The sequence below is a fragment of the Chelonoidis abingdonii genome, chromosome 23, assembly GCF_003597395.2.
Source record: "Chelonoidis abingdonii isolate Lonesome George chromosome 23, CheloAbing_2.0, whole genome shotgun sequence".
In the NCBI taxonomy this organism is placed as follows: domain Eukaryota; kingdom Metazoa; phylum Chordata; order Testudines; family Testudinidae; genus Chelonoidis; species Chelonoidis abingdonii.
Window position 1 is genome coordinate 12648946 of NC_133791.1, and position 27855 is coordinate 12676800.

At 45.3% G+C, this 27855-nt stretch overlaps 2 protein-coding genes across 7 annotated transcripts in view; both read left to right on the forward strand.

Moving 5' to 3' along the window:
* On the forward strand, positions 1 to 15531 carry MFN2 (mitofusin 2). Of its 3 annotated transcripts, none has more exons than XM_032775393.2 (19): positions 1 to 24; positions 862 to 1000; positions 2371 to 2549; positions 3208 to 3343; positions 3973 to 4135; positions 4485 to 4609; positions 4906 to 5014; positions 5102 to 5209; positions 5672 to 5825; positions 6081 to 6148; positions 6331 to 6452; positions 6813 to 6939; positions 7242 to 7346; positions 7939 to 8041; positions 9234 to 9454; positions 9605 to 9760; positions 10547 to 10743; positions 11201 to 11335; positions 12244 to 15531. In XM_032775393.2, the coding sequence occupies exons 3-19, from the start codon at positions 2375 to 2377 to the stop codon at positions 12311 to 12313; spliced, it is 2274 nt and encodes a 757-aa protein (XP_032631284.1). In that variant the 5' UTR covers positions 1 to 24; positions 862 to 1000; positions 2371 to 2374; the 3' UTR covers positions 12314 to 15531. The 3 variants fall into 3 exon arrangements, with proteins under 3 accessions (XP_032631284.1, XP_032631287.1, XP_074916469.1); XM_075060368.1 differs by lacking the exon at positions 862 to 1000 and adding an exon at positions 1185 to 1246 and having other exon boundaries at positions 7 to 24; XM_032775396.2 differs by lacking the exon at positions 9605 to 9760.
* Positions 15532 to 19168: 3637 nt separating this feature from the next.
* The window catches only part of LOC116821902 (tumor necrosis factor receptor superfamily member 8), a 75983-nt gene continuing 67296 nt past the window's right edge, over positions 19169 to 27855 (forward strand). The window contains exons 1-6 of one of the 4 annotated variants that reach the window (XM_075060391.1): positions 19194 to 19213; positions 21492 to 21546; positions 24601 to 24791; positions 25507 to 25980; positions 26614 to 26716; positions 27373 to 27484. In XM_075060391.1, coding sequence (XP_074916492.1) covers positions 24609 to 24791; positions 25507 to 25980; positions 26614 to 26716; positions 27373 to 27484 — 872 coding nt within the window. In that variant the 5' untranslated portion in view covers positions 19194 to 19213; positions 21492 to 21546; positions 24601 to 24608. Of the gene's footprint in view, positions 19214 to 19408; positions 19822 to 21491; positions 21547 to 24600; positions 24792 to 25506; positions 25981 to 26613; positions 26717 to 27372; positions 27485 to 27855 lie in introns of those variants that run through there. The other 3 variants (XM_075060388.1, XM_075060389.1, XM_075060387.1) reach the window with 3 other exon arrangements.

Genomic DNA, 27855 nt, shown 5'->3' on the forward strand with positions numbered 1-27855 from the left:
CGCTGTGGGGGAGAGAAGGTGAAGGTGAGAGGCCGGGAGAACCGGGCGGCGGCCGGGCCCCCCGAAGCGGGAGCTGGGGAGCGGGCTGGGAGGTGAGGCGGCGCGGCGGCGCAGAAGCGAGGAGCGGGTAGCGGCAGCAGGCCGAGCTCGGGGAGCAGCTGTGGGCTCTGGGTCTCCTGCATCCGTCGCGTACGAGGCCCTGCGTGCCCCCTCGTGTGCAAGGCGCGGGGAGAGGGGCCGGGTCAGGGTGTGCACACTCGTGTGTGTATGGCACGCGGGCGCTGGGTGTGCATACTGTGTGCAGGGCACTGGAGGAGGTGGAGTTAGGGTTCACACTCACGTGTGCGTGGCACGCGGGCGCTGGGTGTGCATACTGTGTGCAGGGCACTGGAGGAGGGTGGGGTTAGGGTGTGCGCATTTACATGTGTGTGAGACGCGGGTGCTGGGTGTGCATACTGTGCAGGGCACTGGAGGAGGGTGGGTTTAGGATGCACACTCGTGTGTGTGTGACGCGGGCACTGGGTGTGCATACTGTGTGCAGGGCACTGGAGGAGGTGGAGTTAGGGTGCACACTCGTGTGCGTGGCATGCGGGCGCTGGGTATGCATACTGTGTGCAGGGCGTGGGGAGGGTGGGGTTAGGGTGTGCGCACTCAGGTGTACAAGGCACTTGGTGTGTGTACTGGGTGTGCCCTCCCAGAGAGGGTGGTGGGCTCAGGGTATGTAATGCCCACATCTACACCTCTGCACAGTCATGCGTGCAAGAGCCTGAACTGCCTGCCCTGACAGTCACTCACCCTGAACCCTCGTGGGTTTGTGTGCACCATCTGATCTCACTCCTTCTCCTCCCGTGACTGGGACAGGCTGGATCCATATTGCCCCAGGAGCTGCCAGACCAAGCCCCACCCAGAGAAGTGAGCACTGTGAAAAGCAGTCATTGGCACATGGGACAGAGGGAGCTGACCATGCCTGGCTTGTGAAAACTTAACACTCATCCTGAAAGTAAGCTAGGCTTGCAACCTTCCTCCTCTTCCCCTTCCCTGGAGGGGCAGAATCACTGGTTCATGAAATGGTAGAAGGGATGAAGAGTGCGGTGCTCCTATGGCACTTCACTAGTTGTTGATGTAGTGGGTTACAGGTTTCCTCACAGCATTAATCAAAGAGGATACTTCCCTCTTCCCACTAGGGTCCCTCTGAAGGGCTTAGACTCTTTCATACTGCAACACAGCTAGATGTAGGGGCACTAGGGTGAGCTGTTAAAATAACTTTTCTGAGATGTTTATTTAGTAGCACTTTTAGGAATCTTGGGGTGATGCCTTTTGTCCTTTATTTCTGTCCATTCCCTGTGAAGCACCTGGCATTGGCTGCTGTTGGAAGACAGGTTTCTGGGCTAGATGGACCATTGTTCTGACCCAGTATGGCCATTTTTACAATGGAATGCAGTAATGATTGTTCTGGTGCTATAGGGAGCTTCACCAATGCACTGTAATTGCTTTCTGAGACTGAAATTCAGTGTGTTTGCACCTGGTATTTGTATGCTCGATTCTGTGCTCCAGAGGCATGGGTAATAGTGATTTGGAGCACATGGCAGGGAGCCAAGAACTATGTTCTATTTTTGAATCTGGGAAAGAGTCTCATCATCTCTTTGCCTCAGTTTTGTCATCAGTACAATGGGGATACAACACTTCGAAATATTTTCTAATATTTGAAAGTACTCTAAAAAGTAAAATGCTATAAATTTCAAGAGACACAAACTGGGTGATGTAATATATTTTAGTGGACCAGCTTCTGTTGGTGAAAGAGACCTCACCCACCTTCTCTCTCTAATATCCCAGGAACAACACAGCTACAACAACACTGCAAACATAAATGGGAAGTAACATTTTTATACTCCCAATGCTTTTTTCTAAACTTTATCTATATTAAAAGGAAGTAGAGATTAGAAAAAGAGAACAAAGGAAGGATGACAAGTGGCTAGGTTATTAGCATGGTAAGTGGCAGGTCTAGATTCAGTTCCTTGCTCTGGAGTAGACGGCTGTAGCTGATTGTTCCATAATGTATTCCGTGAGTTTCTCAGTGACCATAGATTGGTGGCTTAAATACCATGTGAAACAAAAATTGCAATCAAATTTAGATTTTAAAATCTAAATTGTCCACATAAGAAATCTGGGTGGCAATAACCGGCATGATTCATATTGATCTGCTACTCCGACACTTATATTTGTGAAACATATTGCCTCTTTGTAACAGTGTTCTTTAAAATGTGTTAGCTATTTTTAGCTGTTTGGGTAATAGACACATTTGAAAAAACTTTACTTGGGCAGGAATGAGTGTTTAAGAAATTGTATCTTATTAGATTTTTTTCCCCATAGCGCAATGTCCCTGTTGTTCACTCGCTCCAAGTCAATAGTTGCTGTAAAGAAGGATAAAAGACACATGGCTGAGGTAAATGCTTCTCCACTGAAGCATTTTGTCACTGCAAAGAAGAAAATCAATGGCATCTTTGAACAGTTGGCTGCATATATCCAGGAGAGTTCCACATTCCTGGAAGGTAAGCTGTATATCCCTGAGTAACCCGCCATCAGGTGTACAGTAGTGCTTTGTTTATTTCAGTACGTCACACAAAAAACGCTAGATTAAATGCAGTCACTAGACCTGTATACTTATAAGAGACAAAATTGCATCAAATTTGGATAAAGATACAGGCTTCTGAATGTTCAAGTTGATCTCAGATTTTAATTATCTTTCAACTGATATTTAAAAAAAATAATTAAGGAAGTTAGTCTTGTACTAGGCTGCATTGGTTTTTTTCTGTCTTTAATCCTTTGATTCTTAGTCCTGACATCCCATTGCTGACAACATGTGAATGTCACTTGTGACACTGCTGTGCATTTCTTAATCTGTTATTGCCAGAAATGAGCTTTAAAGCTCTTTGGGGTGTGAAATGTCAGCTGTGTGCTGTTCAAGGCACTCTTTTATGTGACAACCCTTAGAATTAAGAGAGGGGGCACTGTTCAACAGCCAGTGAAACAGGCTTCAGGGCAAAGGCAAGGTGTACTTGTTTGTGGCCCTCAAACAAGCAGGGTATGACTGCCATGCAGATAAATATATAACTACACTCCAGAGACTTAAATTAGATTCATTCAGATTTATTTTGCTGTTGATAAATTACTTCTGAAATTCTGAGGGACAATTTATTTGCGTTTTAGAAACACACAGGAATGTGGAACTTGACCCTGTCACCACAGAAGAGCAGGTATTGGAAGTCAAAGGATACCTGTCAAAAGTCAGTGGCATTAGTGAGGTGCTGGCACGGCGACACATGAAAGTGGCTTTTTTTGGCAGGTGAGTTGGATAATTGTGTTGCCTGGACTTTTCTCAGTGAAGCAGCTGGGATCTTTAGGATCATGGCCAGTGAAAGGTATTTATAGGGACGCATACTGTCCAGACCCTGAAATGTAAAAGTCTGATCATCATTGGTATTCTCTCACTTTCATTTAGAATCCCTCACTCTGTTTAGAAGTGGGTTCTAGCCCATGAAAGCTTATGCCCAAATAAATCCTTTTAGTACTGATTGACCAGCAAGTTGCATATGGCAGCTAATGCACTACGGTCATGTTTACACTGAGGGGCTGCTTCTGGCGCAGTTCGGACAGTGTGCGATCTCCGATCAACATATTTGAGCGAGCTAAAGTCCCAAGAATACACTCAGACACACCAGCAAAACTGCACCATTAGTGGTATGGCTTGTTTTGCTCAGGGGAGATAGAATAATCTATACTGAACAAAACACCCACGTTAGTAATGCACTTCTGGTGTAGTATTTCAGTATTCCTATACTGATAGAATGCTTCTAATGTATGACCAACCACTTTCTGAATCTGATTGGGACATGAGATTTGAGTGGCTATAATATGCAAAGAGCACAGCTGTCTCTCGAGAGCTCCAGTGAATCATTCTCCATTTAACCCCAGGACAAGCAATGGAAAAAGCACAGTGATAAATGCCATGCTGTGGGATAAAGTCCTTCCCTCGGGGATTGGACACACCACTAATTGTTTCCTGCGTGTGGAGGGGACGGATGGTCACGATGCCTTCCTACTTACTGAAGGCTCAGAGGAGAAGAGGAGTGTCAAGGTAAGTTCCCAAGTAGTATATGATGATGATGATGATGGACTTTGTCCCAATCCTAAGAGATTTCAGAAAGGAATTTTCTCTTGATAAGGGTAATCTCAGTAATGTGTGTGAGAAATCCTGCCCTTGAGCAGTTCCTAATAGATGGAGCTCTTTCTCAGCAGGGACATGTGTGCAGTTTTATGGGGCAGCCCCTTTTTCAGTAAAGGGAGAAAATAATTCTCATTTGGGTCTTGACCTTGTTCTTGTCTGTGAATATTTCAGGGCGGGGAGATAATTATTCTAGCAGTTATCAGACATTAATAACATGCTCCTGTTGATCTTTTCTCCCTCCCTCCCTTCCCTTCGACAGACAGTCAACCAGCTGGCTCATGCTCTCCATCAAAATGAATTTCTGCATGCTGGCAGCCTGGTCAGTGTGGTGTGGCCCAATTCCAAATGTCCTCTCTTAAAGGATGATCTAGTGCTTATGGACAGGTGAGAGATTTCACTCTTCCCATACAGGGACTCTGATGTGAAGGGACCTGGAAGCAGAGCTGAGAAATGCAGATGGAGTGCCACTTAATAATTCCTTCACTTCCTGAACTAAATAGCCCCAGAACACAGTGTAGCTTAAGTTTGGACATTAACTGTACTGAGCAGCTACACCTTTTGAAAGCATCTTTTGTAAGAAAATGTAATGTGCTGCTTTCTTCTTCTTTTCCTTTGGAGAATGTCTAATTGTATTTTTGAAGTTTCACAGCTCTTGTGACATGTTTTTCTGTTATCTGTAGCCCTGGCATTGATGTAACCACAGAGCTGGACAGCTGGATTGACAAGTTTTGTCTGGATGCTGATGTATTTGTGTTGGTGGCAAACTCTGAGTCCACGCTGATGCAAACGGTAATTCGAATTCCACTTGTAAATGCTTGCTGGTTTAGGGTAAATGCTTTGACATTTTGCATATTGATGTGCGATTTCCTTGTTTAGGAGAAGCAGTTCTTCCACAAAGTGAACGAACGTCTGTCTCGCCCCAACATTTTTATCCTGAATAACCGCTGGGATGCATCAGCTTCAGAACCTGAATACATGGAAGAGGTTTGTGCCATATTTAAATTGGTGTTCACTCAAACTGGGATCCGTTCTGTGAGCCGAGGAGTGGCTAGCGGTAATAGAGGATGATTCTCTTACAGTTTGGACTTTGCTTACCATAATGAGGAGTCAGTTGTCTGGCAGACAGTATGGTCTAATGGTTATTGTCACTGACATTTTGGGGGGCCTGTGACAGATCACTTAATATCTTCATGCCTCAGTTTATGTATTTGTAAAATGGTTAGAGTATTCAGCTATCCCACAGGGGTTTCGTGAGGCTTAATGTATGAAAAGTGCTTTGAGACCCACAAAGGAGCTATAAAAGAGCAAAATATTTTTATTGTAGACTTGTATTGCTATATAGGGCCTGCAGGGGGCATCTAGTTGTCTGATCCTGTTGAATGCAATGGTGTGGACTATCAAGCAGACTTTAAAACTGTGTGTGGGGGGGTGCGGTTTATCCTTCAGGTCCGTCGACAGCACATGGAGCGCTGCACCAGTTTTCTAGTGGATGAACTGGGTGTGGTGGATCGAGCGCAGGCTGGGGACCGCATCTTCTTTGTGTCAGCGAAGGAAGTGCTAAATGCCAGGATCCAGAAGGCTCAAGGGATGCCGGAAGGAGGTAGGAAAACTACCAGTTCTGTCTTTCATTTCATTTGTGTGGGAAGGTAGAGATTGTCTTGTCCCAAATAATCAATTGGTGATTTAACTAAAAAGTAGGGGAGTGAAGAGAAGCCAAAATTAAACAAAAAGGTATCTGGCAGGTGAGTAGAACCAGCCCCAGAGATGTTCCTGCCTTTCCTGCTGGTGCTTCAAATTCTCTGTTCACTTTCTGTAAACTTGCCCTGGTGACCTTGTGTCCTCCACCTTGCCCTAGGTGGAGCATTGGCAGAAGGATTTCAAGTAAGAATGTTTGAGTTTCAAAACTTCGAGAGACGATTTGAGGTGAGCACCATCATTCATACCAAGCTGCTATTTGAGTCACAGTCCTTTTGAGGGGGGGGGAAGAATGGAGCCTGTAACTTTGGGCTAGCACTGTGTCCTGACAATAAATGATGCAGGAGAGAGGTCTATGTTAATGCCTCTAGTTGCTGCTGATTTTCTGATGGCTGCCTCTGTGTGCACAGGAATGCATCTCACAGTCTGCAGTGAAAACAAAGTTTGAGCAGCACACAGTGAGAGCCAAGCAGATTGCTGAAGATGTTCGCCTTATCATGGACTCTCTGCATATTGCTGCCCAGGAGCAGAGGTGAGCAGCTGCAGAGACTTAGTGCACACAAGACTGAAGCTTGCACTGAATATTTCTGGGAGGGAGTCTGCGAAACATGAGTATCAGGCCTTTGCTTTTAAAATCACAATATAGCATACAAAATTGCTAGGGACAGGACGACACATACCATTACTCCTGCAACTAATGCATAATTATGGAGAAACCCCCTACCTCTCCTGTATGCTACTTGTGTGTAACATGTCTTAAATATTGTTAGTGCCTGTCCCTGGAAAAGAAAATCTCTGTTCCCCCCAAATGTCTTACCTCTGGGATTCCATTTAGCTTGCAGATCAGAGATGTGCGGATGCTTCTTTCTGATAGGCACCTTTTTTTTCTCAGGGTTTACTGTCTGGAGATGCGAGAGGAACGACAGGAGCGCTTGGGTTTTATTGACAAACAGCTGGAGCTGCTCACTCAGGACTACAAGATGAAAATAAAACAGATCACAGAAGAGGTAGAAAGACAGGTAAGGAACAGGTGCTTCATTGGCCTAGAGGCCAATCAGAAGGATGAAAGGAAAAGTGCGAAGGATTGACTGGAAGACAGGGGGCAGATTAGAAGCTGAGAAAACACAACATACTGAATAAGCACTGAAGTCACGGGTTCTGCTAAAACATATGTGGTGGAGACTTATTGCTGTAGGGATTTATCTGTGTGTTGCTGCTTATTAGCAAATCAATCTTTCTAACAGCTTTTTTCAGCTATCCTGGGAATAGTCTTGAGTTTTCTCTGCTAGTGTTCCAGATAATCCTGTACTTGCACTTTCAGGTGTCGAATGCAATGGCTGAAGAGATTAGGCGACTCTCAGTGTTGGTAGAAGACTACCAGATGGATTTCCACCCATCTCCAGTTGTCCTCAAAGTTTACAAAAATGTGAGTAATGATACTGGCTTTTAACATGTTGGACCAGCCACCTAAGCAATTTTGTTTCTTGCTCTGATGTCTCAGAAATTGCCACCAGCTGTTCAAAATACCCTGTGCACTTGAAAGTTAAGTGTAGGCACCGTTTCTTGTAGTGCGGAAATTATTGGTTCATATTTGTCTCCTGTGCTTTGAGGGTTTCATTACATCCCAGAAAAGGAACCGGGGCTTTCCAGACTAACCTAGTAGTAATAGACTTGTATAAAAATATATGGTATTTAATTGCAGGGCATGACAGTAAGGCACTAGTTGTCTTAGTATCTCCTTTCACTTTGTATGGTGTAGATGAAATGTAAGCAGCATTTTCACTAAAGCAGGGGTCATCTGGTTAGTTCTATTCTTCCTTGCCTCCTCACTTCCCTCTTCCAATATTGGACTACTTTTAACAGATGGCGGGATTGGGGGCAGACAGAATGTATGCTTCCTATTTTGAACTGCCTGTTTTGGCGATTCCAGCACCTGCATTTAACGAGCAGTCTGGATAATGATGCATCTTGTGTCTGGATTTGCTTCAGTGTCAGCCTCTGTTTTCTGTCTGTTTCAGGAACTACATCGACACATTGAGGAGGGTTTGGGCCGTAACATGTCAGATCGATGTTCTAATGCCATCACTGCTTCCCTGCAAACCATGCAACAAGAAATGATAGGTCAGTACAGCATGTAAAGAACCAGCCCTTACTACAGACAAATGAGAATAAATCTAGCATGGTAATTGTGTCCATGCAGGTTTAGATGGGCTGTGAGGGCCGATGAACTGGTTGCAACTTCTCAGTTAATAGCGCCTTGTTTAGTGAGACTGTAGTTCAGTGTGTCTTTATGGTCCCTCTTAAATACCTGTTTTTAGGGGTTTTCCGTGTCATGAAACTCATTCTGGATTGAAACTTCACACCCACCTCCTCTGCTTGTTCTATACAATTTCAAAAACAGTAGAACTTTTGATGAGGCTTATGCAGCAAAAATGCAGTGGCACTAACTAAAAGGCTTGCAGATCTTGCTGTGACAAGATGCTCTGGACAAGACCTCATTGCAGGAATAGGAATCTTCTCCGTGTTACCGCAAAAAGGTTTGATATTGTGATGTGCACAATTTGCAATACTTTCAGTTAGTCCCACTGCAGGGGCTTTTTGCTGGTTGCTCTAGCAAAGCTCCCGCCCACAGCTGGTAGAAAACATACTTTTCTTGAAGCAGTTTCAAAATTATTTTATGAAACATAGTTTATGGTTTAGTGTGGTCAAGACGAAGTGGCCATTTGTTTTAAATAAAACCAAATGGTAGAGATTTGATGCATTTGCCTCTTTTAATGTCAGAGCATGTGCTAATTTATATAATGGAAAGGGTAACCGATACCTCTGGCAACTTCTGTGTAACAGAGATTCTCAGACTATGGATCATAGACTGCAGTGGCCCATAGATTAGAGGGAACTATCCGCAGACCTCCTGAATGGCACTCACAGACCACTGGTGGTCCATGGACCACTATTTGAGAACCTCTGCTCTAGGTAACTGTGGAGAAGTGATAGGGAAAAGAGGAGAGAAGCAGCAAGGGAAGGATCTCTCCCAAAGTGGTCTATAAAATGGAAAATTGGAGAATGACTGCTCTGGGGAACCTTAGTGCCATATTTGGCCATAATGAATTTCAGATCCTACCAGTTGTTCTGGGTCAGGTTTGGGTTTTTTTTTTGTTTTTTTTTTTTTTTTATTATTATTATTAAGAGACACCAATTAACTGATAAACAAGGTAAGCACAGAACTGAGAGCCTGTTTGATTCCAGTCAAGCCCATTCGTACTTCTCAATTATGCTGACGTTTTTCCTATCCTCTCCCATTTCTCACCTGTAGATGGTTTAAAGCCCCTTCTCCCAGTCTCTTTACGGGGTCAAATAGACATGCTGATCCCCCGGCAATGCTTCACACTCAGCTATGACCTGAACTGTGACAAGCTTTGTGCCGACTTCCAGGAGGACGTTGAATTCCATTTTTCTCTTGGCTGGACAATGCTTGTGAATAGGTTTTTGGGACCAAAGAACAGTCGCCGGGCCTTGATGGGCTATAATGACCAGGTATGACATCTCATTAAATGTTCAGTGGGTCAGCAGTAGATACTGGGTTTCACTGAAGACTTCAGTGGCTGTCAAAGCTCTGAAAGAAACAGCTGTAGCTTGCGTTCTCCCTTTTATCTGTGGCTTTTTTTCTTTTTCCCTTCTAATTAGATTCAACGTCCTTTACCTTTAACCCCAGCGAATCCCAGTCTGCCTCCCCTACCCCAGGGTTCTATGACCCAGGAAGAGCTCATGGTGTCTATGGTGACTGGATTGGCATCACTGACTTCCAGAACTTCCATGGGGATCCTCGTGATTGGTGGAGTGGTGGGTTGAAAATCTCTGTACAGACAGTTGTTTCTGAGAGCTAGTTGTGCTGTTTGATTTGGAGAGTTATTTAGACTGCAGGCTTCAGTCAGTAACTGATGTGATATTCGTCCATCGTAGAGCCTAGAGCAAAGTGTTGTATCCCAAGGAACATCAAAAGGGAGAGATCCACTGAACTATTGCACTTGAAGTTTGGGGGTGGATTCAAGGCTGTTAAGATAAAATAACACTTTCAAAGCATATTACAAACATTAACTACTACTCTTCTGAGCCTGGGTGGTAAGTAAGTATTATTCCCATTTTAATGGCAGGGAAGCTAAGATAGAGGTGAAGGCTGAAACTTTCACAATCAGTCTCTGGTTTTGTGTACATCCACTTTTGGGATTTCCAACTTCAGACATTTTGGGCTGGTTTTTTCCCCCAGAGGTGCTTAGTTGCTGCAGCTTCCATTAATTTGGGGATGTGGGAGCTTAGCTCCTTCAAAAATAAGCTCTACGTACCTCAAGCTGGGCATCCAAAATTAGAAGTCGAGAGACTTGGCTGAAGTTGCACAGCAAATCCTTTCTAGAGCGGGAGCTAGAGTCCAAGGCCCTAGTTCGTATATGGAAGGTCTCTTTAAGAAGGCTCTTGCTTAATTGCCTGCACTTCAGAGACAAGGATACCGTGAAGAGGAAAAGGATCCCTTACACTTATGGAACTTTTTCAAGTGTTTTCTGTTCCATTGTAAGAAGTTAGCATCATTCTTGGCTGATGACTTATGCCACCTTTCTACTGTGCTTATTGCAGGTCTGGAAGGCTGTGGGCTGGAGACTGATTGCTCTCTCTTTTGGCCTTTATGGGCTCCTTTATGTATATGAGCGCCTCACTTGGACTATGAAAGCGAAGGAGAGAGCCTTCAAACGTCAGTTTGTGGAGTATGCGAGTGAGAAACTGCAGCTCATTGTCAGCTACACAGGCTCCAACTGCAGCCATCAAGTCCAACAGTGAGTTGCCTCAATTCAACTAATCTCTTTTAAATAACACCATTTTTAAGGTACTCTCCATTAAGCCACATAAGGCCAGCTGTTACCCAGGCTACCACATGACAGGTCTGTTGTGCGTAGTGGGTACTCCCAGGTCTAAAAATGTACAGTGACGGATGAGCATGCATTGAAACTTTATCACATGTATTTCTAAAGCACCTGTTATCATAGTAACCTGATGCTTTTAAACATGAGTACTAACCCTTCAAGAGTATCAAATCCTGACATTCCTATGCCACTGTCCAGAACTTGCAGTAAATTCCCTGTTGCCCACTGATTGTGAAATATTCTGAAGCTGGAATGGGAAGGGAGAGTGTCAAACTAGGCTTACTGGAGGTGGTATAATCAAATCATTGCACAGTGTAAATACCTTTTGAGTTTGATCTCTTCTCTCTTCCCTCCTCTCTCCATTTTCTAGGGAGCTTGCTGGGACATTTGCTCACTTGTGTCAGCAGGTGGATGTCACACGGGAGAATCTTGAGCAGGAAATTGCTGCCATGAATAAAAAAATTGAAATCTTGGACTCATTGCAAAGCAAAGCAAAACTGCTCAGGTGAGGTTTTTGCTCCTGACAGCAAATTCGTGGAGAACTGTCTGTATACTGTGCCATCTTTAGTGGAGTCACAATTACATGTAATGTAGAGATTTCCCTGAACTGTTCAGGTCAGAATGTGCCTTATTGTAGCATCAACTCACTCCTGCTTGGAAGTGAAGTAAACATGGTACTTGATCTCTTTATCTTCCAAAGAGCCAATGCGTGTTCCTAAGGGACCAGATCTTACGTTGCTTCTGAACATAGATCTGTTGTATGTCCTTTCGTGTAGATGGCATTGCCTTCGTTCAGCCTGTAAGAAGAGAGGGTTCCAGGGATGTTCCTGGAACTTTGGTAGCCGTTGGGTTGTTACCTTCAGCCTCTCCCTTCCTTCTGTAGGAAAAACTGATTTTTTTCCCTACGCTGCCAGACATTTTTAGTCATCTAGCACTAATCAGATATCTGGGACTTCACCGTTTTTTTCTGACTCTCAATCTGGTCAGGATCATCACAAACCCAAGAAACCTATGGGTCCTACAAGGTCCTTCAGGACCACTCGTATCTCCTAAAATGAGACAAAGGGCCTTTTTCCCTCCTCATTGCAGGGCATCTGAGTTTCTGCTGTTCACCTTCACTCCAGATGGGCAGGGAGCTCCCCTCTCAAATATTCCACTCCCACAAACAGTGGATGAGATCACTTTAAACTTGCAACTAGGATTTTGGTTTGAACCCCAAAACTTATAGATCACTGTCCATGCAAGCTCCCTGACCTAGACTAGAGACACCTAGTTATGGGACTCTGTGGCAGCTCTCTCCGATCTTTGCCACTCGTGCATCCTTTTCATACCTTTTCAGACTAGAGTGGGCAGTGAATGTGAACTAACTTCAATGGATAGGCCTAACTGAGACTATTTTCTTCCTTCTTGCAGGAATAAAGCAGGCTGGCTGGACAGTGAACTCAACATGTTCACGCATCAGTACCTGCAGCAGCGCAGATAATGTGGGAAGACAAGAAACCATTTCCCTTCAGTGCTCTCTTAACTGCTGCAGAGAACGTGGTGGGTGATGGAATCCCTAAGGAGCATGAGGAAAAGCAAGCTGTTGCGTGGTCTATCACCATGTGAACAATGGGATTCTTCTTTCCCCTATCATGTCCAACCTCTCAACACACCTCTTCTTGCCTGCCAGGGAGATTAGAAGGAATTTCTGCTTCATACACTTACAGGAGGCTTTTGTAATGCAGAACGAAGTAGGGTAGTTTGTCAGTTGTTTAAAAAAGAAAAAAAATCTCACTAGTCACCAAAGTTCATCAGGTTCAAAACTTCCCCCTTGATGAATTATCACCTTAATATGTAAAGATGGATCTTGATAATCCTTTGAGGTAGTCACAAGATCAGATATGCCTGTGAAAAGCAGCTAGTCATCTAAATGCAGACCATTGCCCCCTCCTCCCCCCACACATCTAGAGGCCCATATATCACTCTAACAGCCCATACAGAGATCTAGCCACACTTCTTTGTTACTCTTCAATTGCAATACAGCGGGGGAGAGACTTGCTGGAGAGAGAGTGGGAGAGAGACTTGCTGCTCTTTTTCTTTCCATGGAGAAGTGTCAGTGCAAATAAGACCCAGGAGCAGAAAACAAATCATTTTTTGGTTGGAGGTCAGGATCCTGCTATAGTAAATTTCTTCACCTGGTCTCTTTGGATTTGGGGCATCTTCCTCCTGCAAGTTCTTCAGTTTAAGAAAGCTCTTGGCCTAGCCCTGTGTTACTTGAGAGACAAATCATGGCAGAGACAAAACTGACTGACTGTCATCACGTAGTTATTGTGGAGTTAGTGGAATTAGGAGTTGCATTTGGTGACCTGGTAAATTGGTATCTTATTGAGAAAGATAAGCAGGATCTGAGATGGGCCAGTTGGCAGGGTGTGAATAGCTACCTTATGAAATGTATAGACAAATGTGTTTTTTAAAAGTGCGTGTTTTGGGATGCAGGCTTCTGGAATTCCATTATCAATTCATGGCCTTTTAGGACAGGGTAGATTACAAGCTGCAGGAGATCTTACTTCATGTAAAGCTTCCATAGGATGTTACTGTCTGCATTAATATGGTTCCATTGAGGGGCGGGGGGAGGTTAAACAGAATGAAGATGGGCTGATTCAGTGCAGCTCATATGGAGCCAAGAAGATGTGTATTGGTGTGGAAATTCCATGCCAGGGAAGCAATGGGTCACCATAACTTTCTAAGCTTTGCTTTATTTGTAAACAGATCAGATTGGTTTTGGGATTTGCCCTAAATGCAGTTTAATTCTGATCATGTTCAGAACAATGTGGGCCTGAGCCTGTTACCATTGAAACTGGGGGTAAAACTCCCACTGATTTCAATAGCAGTAGGATCAGGTGGCCCCGCCCCGCCCCGCTTGGGGAAGATGCTTATCCACCATGAATAGTGATGAGGCTTTTTTTTCCCCCATGTCATGTCTCCAGAAGTCAGAGATATCTCCAAAGAATCCAGAATGAGTCTCTGTGGGATAACTCTAAGGAGGTCCCAGCTGAGGTTAGAAAGACTGAAGGGAGTTTGTCATATTGACAATGATACTTGAAAATGGTATCAACAGACTTTGGAATGACTTCTTGCTCAAGTACAGATGTCGATACCCATGTGCCAGTAACCAGTGTACTTGCTTCTCATCTAGTCCCAGAAAGGAGGAGGGAGATGTTATCCGGTGTCTGAGGGAGGATAAATAATGAAGTAACATTAAGCCAGTTAGGATATTTTAGCCTTGAAGCACTAAGATTTGGGATTTTCCAGTGGATTAGCACAGAGTGTTGGTAGACTGAGAGTTCTGTTAAGTTCTTGTCACAAGAAGCAAGTCAGGTGCATTTTGGGATGGAAGGGAGGGGAATAGATTCTGCCAGGGGATGGCTCAGGGCATTAGCTATGGGATAATGGAACATTTCACTTCTAGCTTGCTGGTTTGAATCCAACTCAGACTGGAAAGTCATGGCCTTCTGATGGCTCTTCGGTAGCCTTTAGGGAATGGGAATAATTTAGTCTGTTTCCTAAAGAATGTGTGTTCCCACCACAGTTGCCATCACAGCTTGCAATAACTTGTTCCTGAGCTCAAAGACTGAATAGGCAAAGAGACTGAATTCTTGCCTCTGCAGGTGGTTTCTCAGGTCATTGTTGTGAGTGTATGTGTAAGCAGAGGCAGCAGCAGCAGCAGCATGTTCTGTTGATAAACTCTACCCTTCAGACTGCAGGGCTGCTAATCCAGCATTACAGCAGGCTGTATAGTTTGCTGATGAGTCAAAACAATAGGCAGATCCCTGCTGCAGTAGGAAATACTTTGTTCCCGAGTGCAGGAAGGATAATGCTGTGTTACATGGGGACTCTGGAAAGTGCTGACATGACTTTCTGGGACGTTCACCGCTTCAAGTGGCCAGGTCTTTGTGCAGACCCCAGGAGATAATCTGATAAGTAGCATAGGCTTCAAATCAGATAGTATATTGTGGTCTTTGAACCCCCTTTAGAGGATGGTAGAAGCAAAACAGGGTATCTTGCTATTGAGTTGATACTGCTAAAGCTTTCTTCAGAGATGTTTGGTGACTTGGGCATTCTCACTATGGCAGTGAAACCACTTGTTCTACAGGCCAGATGAGAATTACTTGAACCTTTTTTAAAGCAAAATTGTTAACGTAGGCAGAGAAATGTTCTTAAGAGTATCTAACCCTAGCCACTACCGTCTGGAGAAGATTGCCTGATGCATGTTATATTAACAGAATCAAAGTTAAACATAATTGCCAATTAATTTGATTCTTCTAAAACCTAAAGCAAAATACAACTGAACTCCTTTAATACAGACGGGTGGAAGAGTTCACAGTGTTGCTGTATATTATAGAGACAGTTTGCCTCTGCCTCCTAATGGGGAGTAATCACCTCTTACGTATGAGAGCAAAGGATTGCAAGAACAGACTCCTCCAGGTTCATATTAAAGAAGTTTGGCTAAATGCACTTTATTTTATTGCTGCTAATTTACTTTTTTTTCTTGTTGGTTTTTTTTTTTATTTTTGTGTGTTGAGTTGATGGGACTCTTAAATCCTCTTAACAGTGAGTTTTCTCTCTGCTGTATTTAAGATGATACATTTGCATGAATTATTCCTGTATCAATGTGGTTAAAATTGGAAACCAAAATAAAAATGAATTGGAGGGGGAAAATTGTGTGTCTGTCCTACCTATCTCGATACAAAATCTCCATGAGCTAGTTCAGTAAATTCTGAAGAAAACGTGCTTTGCAGTAACAGGGAATAGCTCTTATTCATCATTTGTTAATAGCCTGTTGTTGATAATTTCATATTGACCACTTGGGAGTTCTCCACTGTACTTTCTTCACAGCAAAACTTGGCACACCCAGATGTATGAGATCATTTTATCTCATTGGGTGGGATTCGAGTCTGAGACGGAGGAACTGAATTAGTAATTTCTTGAGAAGATAGATTAGTCAACCACTAATAGTTTAGGCTATGTAAAAGTTCATCCTCACATCATCAGACAGAGAGGTTAAAGGCCAGATTTCCAGGAATGTTTGACCAACTGGGGCGCCTGCTGACTTCAGTTGGGAGTTGCAGGTGCATAGCACTCCTGAAAAATCAGAGCCAGAGTAATACGTCCAAGGCTACAGCACATGAGTGTCTCAGTGGTAGGGGATCTGAGCCTTTTCACTTGAATTGTGTATAGATTTTGTGAAACATAAGGTGAGGAATGGAGAGCATTCTGACAACTAATAAAATGCCTCATACCCTTGAAGGTATACTCATCTCGCATGTGGTGTTAGTTGTCCCTGACCACCTTGTGCATACCCCTGCCAGCCTTGCGCTATTACCCTGACCTGATTAGGGTGATACTTGCCAATTCAAAATAGCTCTCCTAGCTTGCCCTAAATTAATTACTAACTGAAGAACTTCCTTTGTACACCTCCTTGCTTCCCAGGCTGCCCTGGCGAAGGTAATGGAAAGCATGCTCCCAGACAGGGGAATGTGGTTTCTGAATCGTATTTATGAGCAAACTGATTTCCTCCTCATCCCACTTCCTAAGCCAGGCCTCTGTTTCCATCAGCTTTGCCACTCTCTGGGTATGGGATTGGGCAAACCTTACGGAATGGAGGCTGTTTGCAGCCTGAGAGACATGGATCTTCACCCAGCACCCCCAGGGCCAGCGTGATCCTAGGCAGTGTTTTCCCCAGGAATTGAAATTAGGAGGGGTGTTCAAATTTATGGGGGGGAGGGGTCAGGGCCAATGAGGAATGAGACTGTGAAGGTGGGCTGTATGACACCATACTGAAAAATGTTTCATGACCATTATATTAGATTTAACTCATATTTTAAAATCGTCACACAAATTAAAAGTTGGCTACTCAAGCCTTCTATGAAGCACTACATCTAAATCCTTGGTTTCTTGTTATAATTTTGCACAACTGTAAATTAATTTCTTGAGTGCAATGCATTCATCTTTGGTGGCTTCTCATGTGTCTGGTACTTCTGTTCCTTCAATTGATATGCTCATTAGTTCATTTACGTGATCAGGTAGAAGGCAACTGCTCTCAGAACACAAAATTCTATTCAGTGATGAAAAACAATGCTCAACTGTAGTTTTTGTGATTGGGAGTAGCAAGAGATGAATTCCTGCTTCTTTCATCCTGGGAAACAGAGCAGAAAGATCAGGTCGAGCCACTAATGATGATTTAAAAAAAAAAAAAAGTGGAAGTCAAATCTTCATTCATTCATCGTATGATATTCCACTTTGTGTTCAAATTCTCTATTCTGGCCTGAGCACATGGCAGCCCCATTGCTGGTAGTGCCTCACTCCACTCAACTGTTGGTGTTTTATAGACTGGGATCTGTAAAAGCTATATAGAGGTTGAGTTGAATCTAGAAGTCACTGTTGTAGATTATTAAGAATCAAGTCTGTACTTTTTCAGTTGTCTTAACAAACAGTTCTTGTCCTTTTCACTTAAGGATTCAATATAAATGTCTTCATTAGTCAACTTCTGGATTGAAGTCTTTGCTTCTTCCGGTACTTTTTCAAAGGATAGGTCTCTGATGGATCCAAACGTAGCGTCTATTACTGGACAAAGATCTACTATTGTAGTAGATGCCTGGATGGCATTGTTTAATGACCCATTAACTAACCCATGGACTAATTTGAACTTCAGTCGCAGTGTATCTTCTATATTTTCCAAGATATTCTAGAAATGTATCTACTGGCCTACCCCTGATATCATGATAACATACACAGTGACTTGATGCCCATTTGCATCGGTGCATTCATCAACCATATATGCAGATTTTTTGAATGTGGTGAGAGAGTTCTTCAGTTTTTCAACCATTGAGTCTTTCGCTGTTGCAGCACATGCTTCTAGCCAGTCAATTGAGTTTCTTGCAGAAAGAGAGTGAGCATTTGCTGCTCTTGTTTGGAACCAGTGTTCAACTTCCAGATGAACAAGTGACTGCCCTTACCATTAGCCTCCAGTTTGTGGAGGGGGGTATCTCTTGCTTAAATAGAAAGTATAATGCCACTGGCATGTTTGTTTGCATGAACTGTGTTGTAGCTCTGGCTTCAACAGCCTCATTAACACTCACCGGTGTTGTCCTTGGTCAGGGGAAACTCAGAGTTCAGAAGTGCTTTCACATGAGTTCACCTCCCGGGGAGGGGGCCAAGAAGACACCTTGCTCGTTCCTTCAGCTGCTCGCTGTTCACTCTGGCCATTGTTGCTTGTGCTACCATTCACTCCCTCGCTCTGTTGCCAATGGCTCTGTGCCATTACTTGCTGCTACCAGCTACCACTGTGACCTCTGTGAGTTGGTCTCTTGAGGTTCCACCCAACTCTCAGTGGGGAACCTCACTGCTAGTGCAGTCGGGCCATCTCTTCCACAGAAACATGTCCCACAGCAGGTCTAAGCACTTAGCTGAAATCACGGATAATGAGGTCTGTAGTGGTCACTTAACAAAACAGAAGACTATCGATGAAGCCTAATCAACTCTGTCTTTAAACAGTGGAGAGGGGCAGGTCAAATAGTACTTGTGACTCAGGCAGACATCAAGCAAAACACCTGTCCCCACCCTCTCTCAGTGCCCTCAATCAGCACAGGCTAAGTACAGTTCTACTGCCCTTTGTTCATACAATAAGAACATTTCATTACGCCCTTGCATTCAAGTGATTTGTAACCCAGCTCCAGCCAAAATCTATCACTTGAGGGACACAGCTCTGTTTGCTGGATACTTAGATAGATTAGGTGTGAATGTAAATACAATCTGGTCCTGAAACCTTCCCCCACCCCAAGCTCCTAACTCATCACTAGCTGTCAGGGAGAGCTCATTTAGACTTTGCTTACAAATCATAATTTGAAATTATTAGGTTGGCCAACATCACGGAAATGAATGCACTGACATTGGCATAAAAAACAACAGCTGTATGAGAAAGCTAGGCTGTGTTCATACTTTTCAAATCTATTATACTTTTTTCAGATACAGATATTTCCATACACTTTTAAAGTGTGTATGTATGTTTCAATTTCCAATCACCAAATTGGCAACACTGCATGAAACTAGTTCACCAAATTGGTGGGGGGGCGTTGGGGAAATTCAGGGGCGTTGTAGGGAAATCCCTGATCCCAGCTGTCCTGGGGCCCTGTTGGGGCACCGCTCTTAGCCCGGGGGAAGCACCGGACACGTGAGCCAGCCGCCCACGTGTTCCCTGCCAGCTGCCTGGGGGGGCAGGAAACTGGCCCTTTAAACTGAGTTCCGGGCCGTTGCGGCGTTGCACGCTGGGGACGGGCGCCCTGGCCAATCAGGAGGCGGCTGGGGGTGGCTTTTTTGCTACAAACCAGAAAGCGACTGGAGGGTGAGTGAGTGAGTGCGGGGCTGGGGAATCCCCGGCCCGGTGGGGAGCAGGGGGTGCCGGGGGTCCACGTGGCTGGGGCAGAGCCCGGGGTTGTTGGGGGTCCACGCGGCTGAGGCCGGAGCAGAGCCCGGGGTTGTTGGGGATCTACGGGGCCGGAGCAGAGCCCGGGGTTGGGGCTGGCGAGTGCTGTGACCCATAATTCTGGGCACGGAGGATCCAAAGCCCCATCGCCCCCGTGTCAGAGTCAGCCCCGCAGCTGCTGCTCCATGCGGCCCCGGAGCCTCCCGCTGACCCGTGGGGGACGTGCCCAGCCAGCCCCCCATGAGCTGGGAAAGGATCCCTCTGCTCTCTTACAGGGGATGCGCAAAGACACCCATCCCCGCGGACTGGGTCTTTCAGGTGACATTGCAGCCCGGTCTCTGTCCAGCTCAGTGTGGACATTAAAGAGCTCTGCGGCTTTTAGTGAGAGGCGGCTGCCTCGCTCCCCAGGTGATCAGAGCCGGAGAAACACCGTGTAAAGAGCAGATCAGACCTGCGTGTAATCCGCGGGGTGCCCCAAGGCCATACACTTCTCCTATCTGGTTGGTAGGGCCTCTCCCCTCGCTGCTGTGAGTTATGTTGTGTTCGGTTGTTTCAATTGTGTCCTCTTCACCCAGGCTTGCTGTATGCACAGGGGTTTGATCTGGGTCATGTGTCCAGCTGCCAGGGCAACAGGCACATGTAAACAAATCAGATGTGATTTATACAAGGTGCTTTGGGACAAAGGGTGCTATAGAATTGTAAATGTAGGGGAAAATCCGTTTTAGCCAGTGGATACGTGTTATCTACAGCCTGTTCAGGAAGGATAGGCAGGGGAAAAGAAGAGTTGCCTTGGATAGCAAAGATGTATACTGAAGTTGAAAGAAAAGTGAGAGGCAGACCTGTTGAAAGTCTTTGGGTAAAGATAGAAAGGGTAAAAACTGTGGGTGCTGTCATGATCAGGGTCTTTGACAGGCCACCTCCCAGAGAGAAGAGGTGGATGAGGCTTTCCTTAAATAACTAACAAAATCATCCAAAGCACATGATTTTGTGGTGATGGGGGGATTCAGCTACCTGGAAGTCTGTTGGGAAAATGATACAGCAGGGCACGGTTTATCCAGCAAGTTCATGAATGCACTGGAGATAACTTTTTCCTACAGAAGATGGAGAAAGCAACTAGTGGAGAGGCTTTTCTGGATTTGATGTTGACGCATAGGAAGGAACTGGTTGAGAATTTTAAAGGTTAAAGGCAGCTTGGTTGAAAATGATCATGAAATGATTGAGTTCATGATTCTTAGAAGTGGCAGGAGGGGAAACAGCAAAATAAAGATAATGGACTTCAGCAAACTCAGAGAGTTGGTAGATAAGATCCTGTGATAAGCAAGTCTAAGTGAAAAAAGTGTTTGGAGAGTTGTTTGTTTTTCAGAGACATTATTAAAGGTGCACAAGAGCAAACCATCCCAATGAACTAGGTCAGATTATGAAGGATGACATTTTTATTCATATATAAATATATACACACAGAAGCATGAAAGGGTCGCAGAAAAACATTCTATGAATGCAATAGGAAGACTAAGGACAGAGCAAGTCCATTACTTAATGAAGAGGGAAGGACAATAGCAGAAAACGCAACAATGTCCAAAGAGTTTTAAATGCCTTTTTTGTTTCAGTTTTCACCAAAAAGGTTAGCAGTGATCAGACTAACATAGTAAACATCTGTGTAAATGGGGTAGGATCTGAGGCTAAAATAGGGAATGAGGAAGTTAAGAATGACTTAGACAAGTTAGATGTCTTCAGGTAGGCTGGGACCAGAGCCGGCTTTGGGGCGATTCCCCCAAATTGTGCCACTGAAGGCACCGGCGGCTAATTGAGCTGCTGCCAAAGTCTTGACACTGTCTTTGGTGGCTGCTCTTTCGATTTGGGCCCCTGGCTGGGACTGATGAAATACGTCTTAGAATACTTAAGAAATTAACTGAAGAGATCTCTGAGCAATTAGTGATTATCTGTGGGAACTCATGGAGGACGAGAGGGATTCCAGAGGACTGGAAAAGGACAAATATAGTACCTATGTTTAGAAAGGGGAATAAGGACAACCCGGGGAATTATATACCAGTCAGCTTAATTTTGGTATCCAGAAAGATATTGGAGCAAATAAACAATCAGTTTGTAAGCACCTAGAAGATAAAGTGATAAGTAACACTCACCATGGATTTGTCAAGAACGAATGGTGTCAAACCAACCTAATATCCTTCTTTTACAGTACAACAAGCCTTGTGGATGTGGGGAAGCAGTAGATGTGGTATATCTCAGCTTTGGTAAGGCTTCTCATATTGTCTCACATGATCTTCTCATCAGCAGACTAGGGAAAGAGAGCCTACTGTACGGTGGATGCACAACTGGTTGGAAAGCCGCACTCATTTTTTTTTTATTGTTTGGTTCACCATCAAATTGGAAGGGCATATCATGTAGGGTCGTGCAGGGATCTATCCTTGGTCTGGTACTATTTGGTATTTTCATTAATGACTTGAGTAATGGAGTGGAGAGTAGACTCATAAAATTTGCAGATGACCCCAAGCTGAGAGGGATTGTAAGCACTTCGAAGGACAAGATTAGAATTCAAAATGAACTTGGACAAACTGGAGAAATGGTCAGAAATAAATAGGATAGAGTTCAATAAGGACAAATGCAAAATACTATGCTTAGGAAGAAGTAAGCAACTGCACAAATACAAAATGGGAAATGACTGCTTGGGAAGGCTCTGGGGGAGTGGATCACAAACTTAACATTGTATACACTATACTGTATGTTATATAGTTGCAAAAAAAAGTGAACATCGTTCTGGGCTGTATTAGCAGGAGTGTTGTAAGCCAGAGCCGAGAAGTAATTCTTCCTCTCTACTCAGCACTGGCCTGGCCTTAGTTGGAGTACTGTGTCCAGTTCTGGGCACCTCACTTCAGGAAAGATATAGACAAATTGGAGAGCTATGAAAATGATGAAAGGTATTAAAAACATGACCTATGAGGAAAGATTAAAAAACATGGGTTTGTTTAGTCTGGGAAAAAGACTGACAGGCACATAATAACAGTCAAAGTTTGTTATAAAGAGGAGGGTTATAAATTGTTCTCCTTATCCACTAAGGACAAGCTGAGACTTTAATTGCAGCAAGGGCTATCTAGGTTGGACATAAGGAAAGATTTCCTAACTGTAAGGGTAGGTAAGCCTTGGAACAGATTACCTGAGGAAGTTGTGGAGTGTATGTCACTGGAGGTTTTAAAGAACATGTTAGACACACACCTGTCAGGGATAGTCTGGAATGATGATACTTAGTCCTGCCTTAGTGCAGAGGACTGGACTCTCGAGGTCCTACATTTCTATGATTCTTTACTTTATAAAATCCCTTTTCCCTGGCTTCTGGCCCAGCATGCTAGACAACGAGGCCGTTGTCCTGTCAACACAAGTGTTTGTTGTTTTAACTCCCTCTACCGGTATTACAGATGAGAGAGGCAGCATGTTCTGGAGGCTGAAGCATAGGATTGGCTGTCAGTACACTTGCCCTGTCTGAGTCACTGATTCACACTCTGGCTTTGGGAAAGTCATTTCCCCTCTTTCTGCTCTAGTTAGCTCATCTGTAAAACGTGGGTGACAGTAGTGACCTACATACTTCTCCAGGGTCTGCTATGGGTTAATTACTGTGCACAATGCTTTGAATGTGTACATTTCTAGGAATTACTAAAATAGCTATGATTAAACTAAAAAGTAATTTAAAACCCTAGGCCAAAGTTATCAAACAGTTACAGGTGCTCCACCCCTCTACAAATCAAGGAAAGGGGTTTGGTGCCTAAGTTTAGGCTAATTAATATAGTAGGTTTTCACATTCTCATGTTCAGTGCAGGGTTATTTAAACCCAATTTCATTTAAATATTTGTTTCTTTTCATGACCTTTTCACATGACCTTCTTGTAAACAAACTAGAGAAATGCAACCTAGATGGAGCTAATATAAAGTGGGTGCAAAACTGGTTGGAAAACCATTCCCAGAAAGTAGTTATCAGTGGTTCACAATCATGTTGGAAGGGTATAATGAGTGGGGTCCTGCAGGGATCAGTTCTGGGTCTGGTTCTGTTCAGTATCTACATCAGTGATTTACACAATGGTACAGAGAGTACACTTATAAAGTTTGCAGATGATACCAAGCCGGGACAGGTTGCAAGTGCTTTGGAGAATAGGATTAAAATTCAAAATGATCTGGACAAACCAGAGAAAGGGTGTGAAGTAAATAGGATGAAATTCAATAAAGACAAATGCAAAGTACTCCACTTAGGAAGGAACAATCAGTTGCACACATACACAATGGGAAATGACTGCCGAGGAAGGAGCACTGCGAAAAGGGATCTGGGGGTCATAGTGGACTCCAAGCTAAATATGAGTCAACAGTGTAACACTGTTGCGAAAAAAGCCAACATCATTCTGGGCTGTATTAGCAGGAGTGTTGTAAGCAAGACACAAGAAGTAATTCTTCCATTCTACTCTGCGCTGATTAGGCTTCAACTGGAGTATTGTGTCCACATTTCAGAAAGGATGTGGACAAATTGGCAAAAGTCCAGAGAAGAGCAACAAAAATGACTAAAGGTCTAGAAAACGTGACCTAGGAGGAAAGATTGAAAAACTTGGGTTTGTTTAGTCTGGTAAAGAGAAGACTGAGAGGGGACATGATTATTTTCTAGTACATAAAAGGTTGTTACAAGGAGGAGGGAGAAAAATTGTTCTTCTTAACCTCTGAGGATAGGACAAGAAGCAATGGGCTTAAATTGCAGCAAGGGAGGTTTAGATTGGACATTAGGAAAAACTTCCTAACTGTCAGGGTGGTTGAGCACTGGAATAAATTGCCTAGGGAAATTGTGGAATCTCCATCATTGGAGTTTGTCTAACCTGCTCTTAAAAAAACACATGTCAGGGATGGTCTAGATAATACTTAGCCCTGCCATGAGTGCAGGGGACTGGATTCTCAGGGTCCCTTCCAGTCCTATTATTCTGTTTTTGTTTTTAAATCATGGTGGTTTATTACCTCTGTTAGGTTTTATAATCTCTCTTTTTAAGAGCACTCAGATTTGGGGCCTAAATTACTTGATAACGTCCCATGGGGAAGAGAAATGAAAAATGATGCTTGTTCTTGGAGTGCTTAAAGCGTGGAGACTTTTGAGACTGATTCCTTTCTCAGGGGATCTGATAAAAACTCCAACTGTCAGACGACCCTCCAGCACTTGTGTCTCTAGAGAGGATTCCCCTCAATTTGTAACTCAATGGCTCCTCCCGTTCTGTTCCTTTGTGGAGTGCTCACAGTTATGCAGCCCACCTTTCTCTGGCCCTACAGGGACCGTCATGCAGAAGATGGAGTCAGAGCAACTGGAGAGGCTGCGTCAGGCAAACCAAGACCTTCTGGAAAGGCTCAAGGTGAAGCAGGAAGAGATCAAGAAAAGACTTCCTCGCAAGCCACTCTCAGCATCCTCTCTTTCCAGAACAACTCCTCCTGCAGAGAGAGCTGTCCCTGTTCCTAAGAGAGGGGTATGTGCTGAGCTGGGCTGGGCTAGCTAGATAAGAGTGATGCAAAGGGGCAATGATGCTGTAGCAGAAATGCATTTTCCTCTCTGTTCCATGCCTGGAACTGAGGTTTCCTAATCTAAAAGGCGTTTTTCAAACCTGCAGTGCCTAGAGGCTCGGGGCTAGAAATGTTGAGATCCACCAGGCACAGGGCGGGGAAGCAAGTGGGCACCACAGTGACAGACAGCAATGCTGCAGAGAGAGTTGCTAGGTAGACGAGGTGCATGTGCATGAGACTTGTGGCGCAATCCAGTGGCTGCGGAGTCTGCTGGAGAAATAAGTGATCCCATGGTCTGAGCTCCATCCGTCTAGCAAAGGCTCTGCCTCTTGGCTGGGGCAACGTCTGTTACACACGTATCGCTAGCTGAGGTGTGAGGAGGGGTATCTTGGACCATCATCCTTTAATTCCCCACCACCTCAGAGGTCACCCATTGCAGAGATTCGTTCCAGCGAAGAGGTCTGGATATAGCCTGTTCACACCCACTCCGTACAGTGATCAGCGGTGGCTCAAGCCCAACACAAGACCTTTTCCCTTCTCTCTCCAGCAGCCTCTGTATGACTGGCGCACAGCAGGGTGGGGATGCGTAGAACAGTAGGAGGCTGAGTTATCGAAGAGCTAATTCCCGAGCTGTCTCTGGTCTCTGTGTGGTGACGTGTGTAGTCTATGTGCTCGTTACAGAAGGAGAACCAAGTCCGTGCGACGAAGGGCGCGACGGACCCTGTGATGCTAGTGTCTGTGGAACCCAGAGCCAGCGCAGCCAGGGCAGCCCTTCGTTCGCCATTGAAACCCGTAGTGTGCGGCAGGGAGGGGAGGGGTGTGCTGCACTGCAGGGCAGGGGCGCATCCGGATTCCCTCAGGGCAGAACGAAGCTTCACACCAGCAGCTTCCATCACCAGAGAAACCTCTAGAGTGGCCAGAGACGGCAGCGCCCTGAGAAGCCCTGAGGAAGAATCCAGCCCTGTGGAAGACAGAGAAAGTAGAAAGCAATCCACCATGCTCCACGGTGCCCAGGAGAGGGGCAGGCCATGGGCTGAGGCAGAGACGCCGCTGGGCAGGACCCCAGCGGAAGGGAGTGGCCGGCAGCAAACGGCCATTAGAGACTCCAGGACTCCCAAATCAATCCTGCTGACGCCTGGGGGTAAAGAAGTCAAGGTAAAAAGCAAGATGAGCATCGACCTGAGCAGCTCAAGCCAGGTGGAGGGGAAGTAAATATCCAGATCTGAATTGTTCCATTCCTAGTAGCTGAGGGCCCCTGGCATCTCACCCACCCTCTTCCCACTTCTCTGTGGAATGAGAGCCGAGCCCCCTCCCTTACCCCATTGCTGCCCTCACCACGCACATTTGGGACAGGCAGCTCAGGCAGCACAGCTACTGAGTGCCCGCAGAGGGCCTCCTGAGATATCCCCATTGCACAGCTTGTTTCCAGAAGCACAGAGTATACATCCGGCACCAGTTGTTGCCGGCATCCTGCTAGGCAGCTCAGGGCAGCCTAGGGTTGCATTGTCAGCGCAGAGCTGGAAGTCGGCAAGCCCTCCATGCTGATTACAGCTCTGCCACTGACTTGCTGCGTGGCCTTGGCCACGTGGTTCCGTTTTGCAGAGAGAGGTGAGAGACCCGCCCAAAGCCAGGCAGTGAATTGCTGGTACAGCTGAGACTAGAGCCCAGTTCATCAGACCACAGCTGTCCCCCTTTCTACAGCTAGAAAATAGGTCCCCTTTGAGAAGCGCAGCATCCGTGTAGCCGCATAAGGAGTCTCTAGTGAGCTGTGAACTCTTTTCACCCCAGAAGGAAGCCGGACGAGTGACTTTTCTGTCGGACCCTGAGGAATACACCATTCCCGCCGATAGCTGGTCAGCGCGTCCTTTCTTGGGCTACGACTGGATTGCAGGCGAGTCCTAGCCCCACCGCACATCTGTGGTATTATTAGGGTGATCTGGTTGACGGAGGGGCTAAAATCACAACTTACCTCCTGCGCGGCGAAGGTTACAGACCGAGGTGCAGGCCCAGGGCTGGAGACGGCGCGCCCTGTGGGACCAGGGCATAGTGAGTTGTTGCCCCGGTACTGCTGAAAAATCTGCCAGTTGGCCGGTGTTCTCCACACAAGAGCTGCAGTTTTGCCAAGCCAGACCCGGTTCCTTGGTCATGCAGAGATGACCTGTGCTTTCCTGGGACAGCAGTGAGGGGACTGGCCAGGAATCCATACAGCTGCTGTGGGGCTGAGAGAATTCGAAGGGGGACCCAGAGGAACAGGGGAGAAATGAAGGAAACGAGGAGGAGAGATCATTTCAAGGCTTTTTGCACTAGCTGTTCAGAGTCACGGAAGTCACTGGCCCCTCTGGGTCTGTGGCACTGCTGGGGTCTCTCCTTCCACAGAGGCAGTGTCTGCTTGGCCACGCTGCTCCCTTTATGTCTGCTGGTCTGATCAGTCTCCCTCTTTGGCACTCAGCACCCTGGTTAGCTGACAGCTTCATGTGAGCTTTCCCAAGGCACCTGTCTCAGATGCAGTTCCAGCTTTGAATTTCCTTCTCTGCTTCGCGTTCTCAGGGCTGCTGGAGACGGACTCGTCGTTGTCAGAGAAATCTGAGCAGTATTTCACTGAGCTCAGGGAGTTCCGGCAGGTGAACAAGGAAGCATGTGTCCATGAGGAAGACCTGGGGTAAGGAGGGGACTAAGGTGACAGCGCCAGGAACAAGGGAAGAACTGGTGGGGGGTTTGCCACCTCCTCTGAGGAGCAGGAGACTGTGAGGATGGCTCATCCAGCCCATCAGCGGGTCACTGAGCGTTTGCTCTCTTTCTGGGGAGCAGCTGTTTGCTACTGAACTTGAGCCATGTGCACAGGGTGAACTGTATCATTCTCGCATGGCCAAGAAACCAGGAACATCTGGGAGCGATTGAAATGGGTTTCTGAATTAGTTCTTATCATCAAGTACAGTAAAAGCTTTGTTATCCAGCATGGGGGAATGGGGAGTGCCGGTAAGTCAAAAATTCTGGTTAACTAAGAGTTATACTTACCAATGGAGGGGAGGG

Coding starts and splice junctions, on each gene's coding strand:
- MFN2 (XM_032775393.2), top strand. CDS start 2,375: ATGTCCCTGTTGTTCACTCGCTCCAAGTCAATAGTTGCTGTAAAGAAG. Junction 5,015..5,101: donor AGTCCACGCTGATGCAAACG/GTAATTCGAATT, acceptor TTCCTTGTTTAG/GAGAAGCAGTTCTTCCACAA. Junction 6,149..6,330: donor ACTTCGAGAGACGATTTGAG/GTGAGCACCATC, acceptor CTGTGTGCACAG/GAATGCATCTCACAGTCTGC.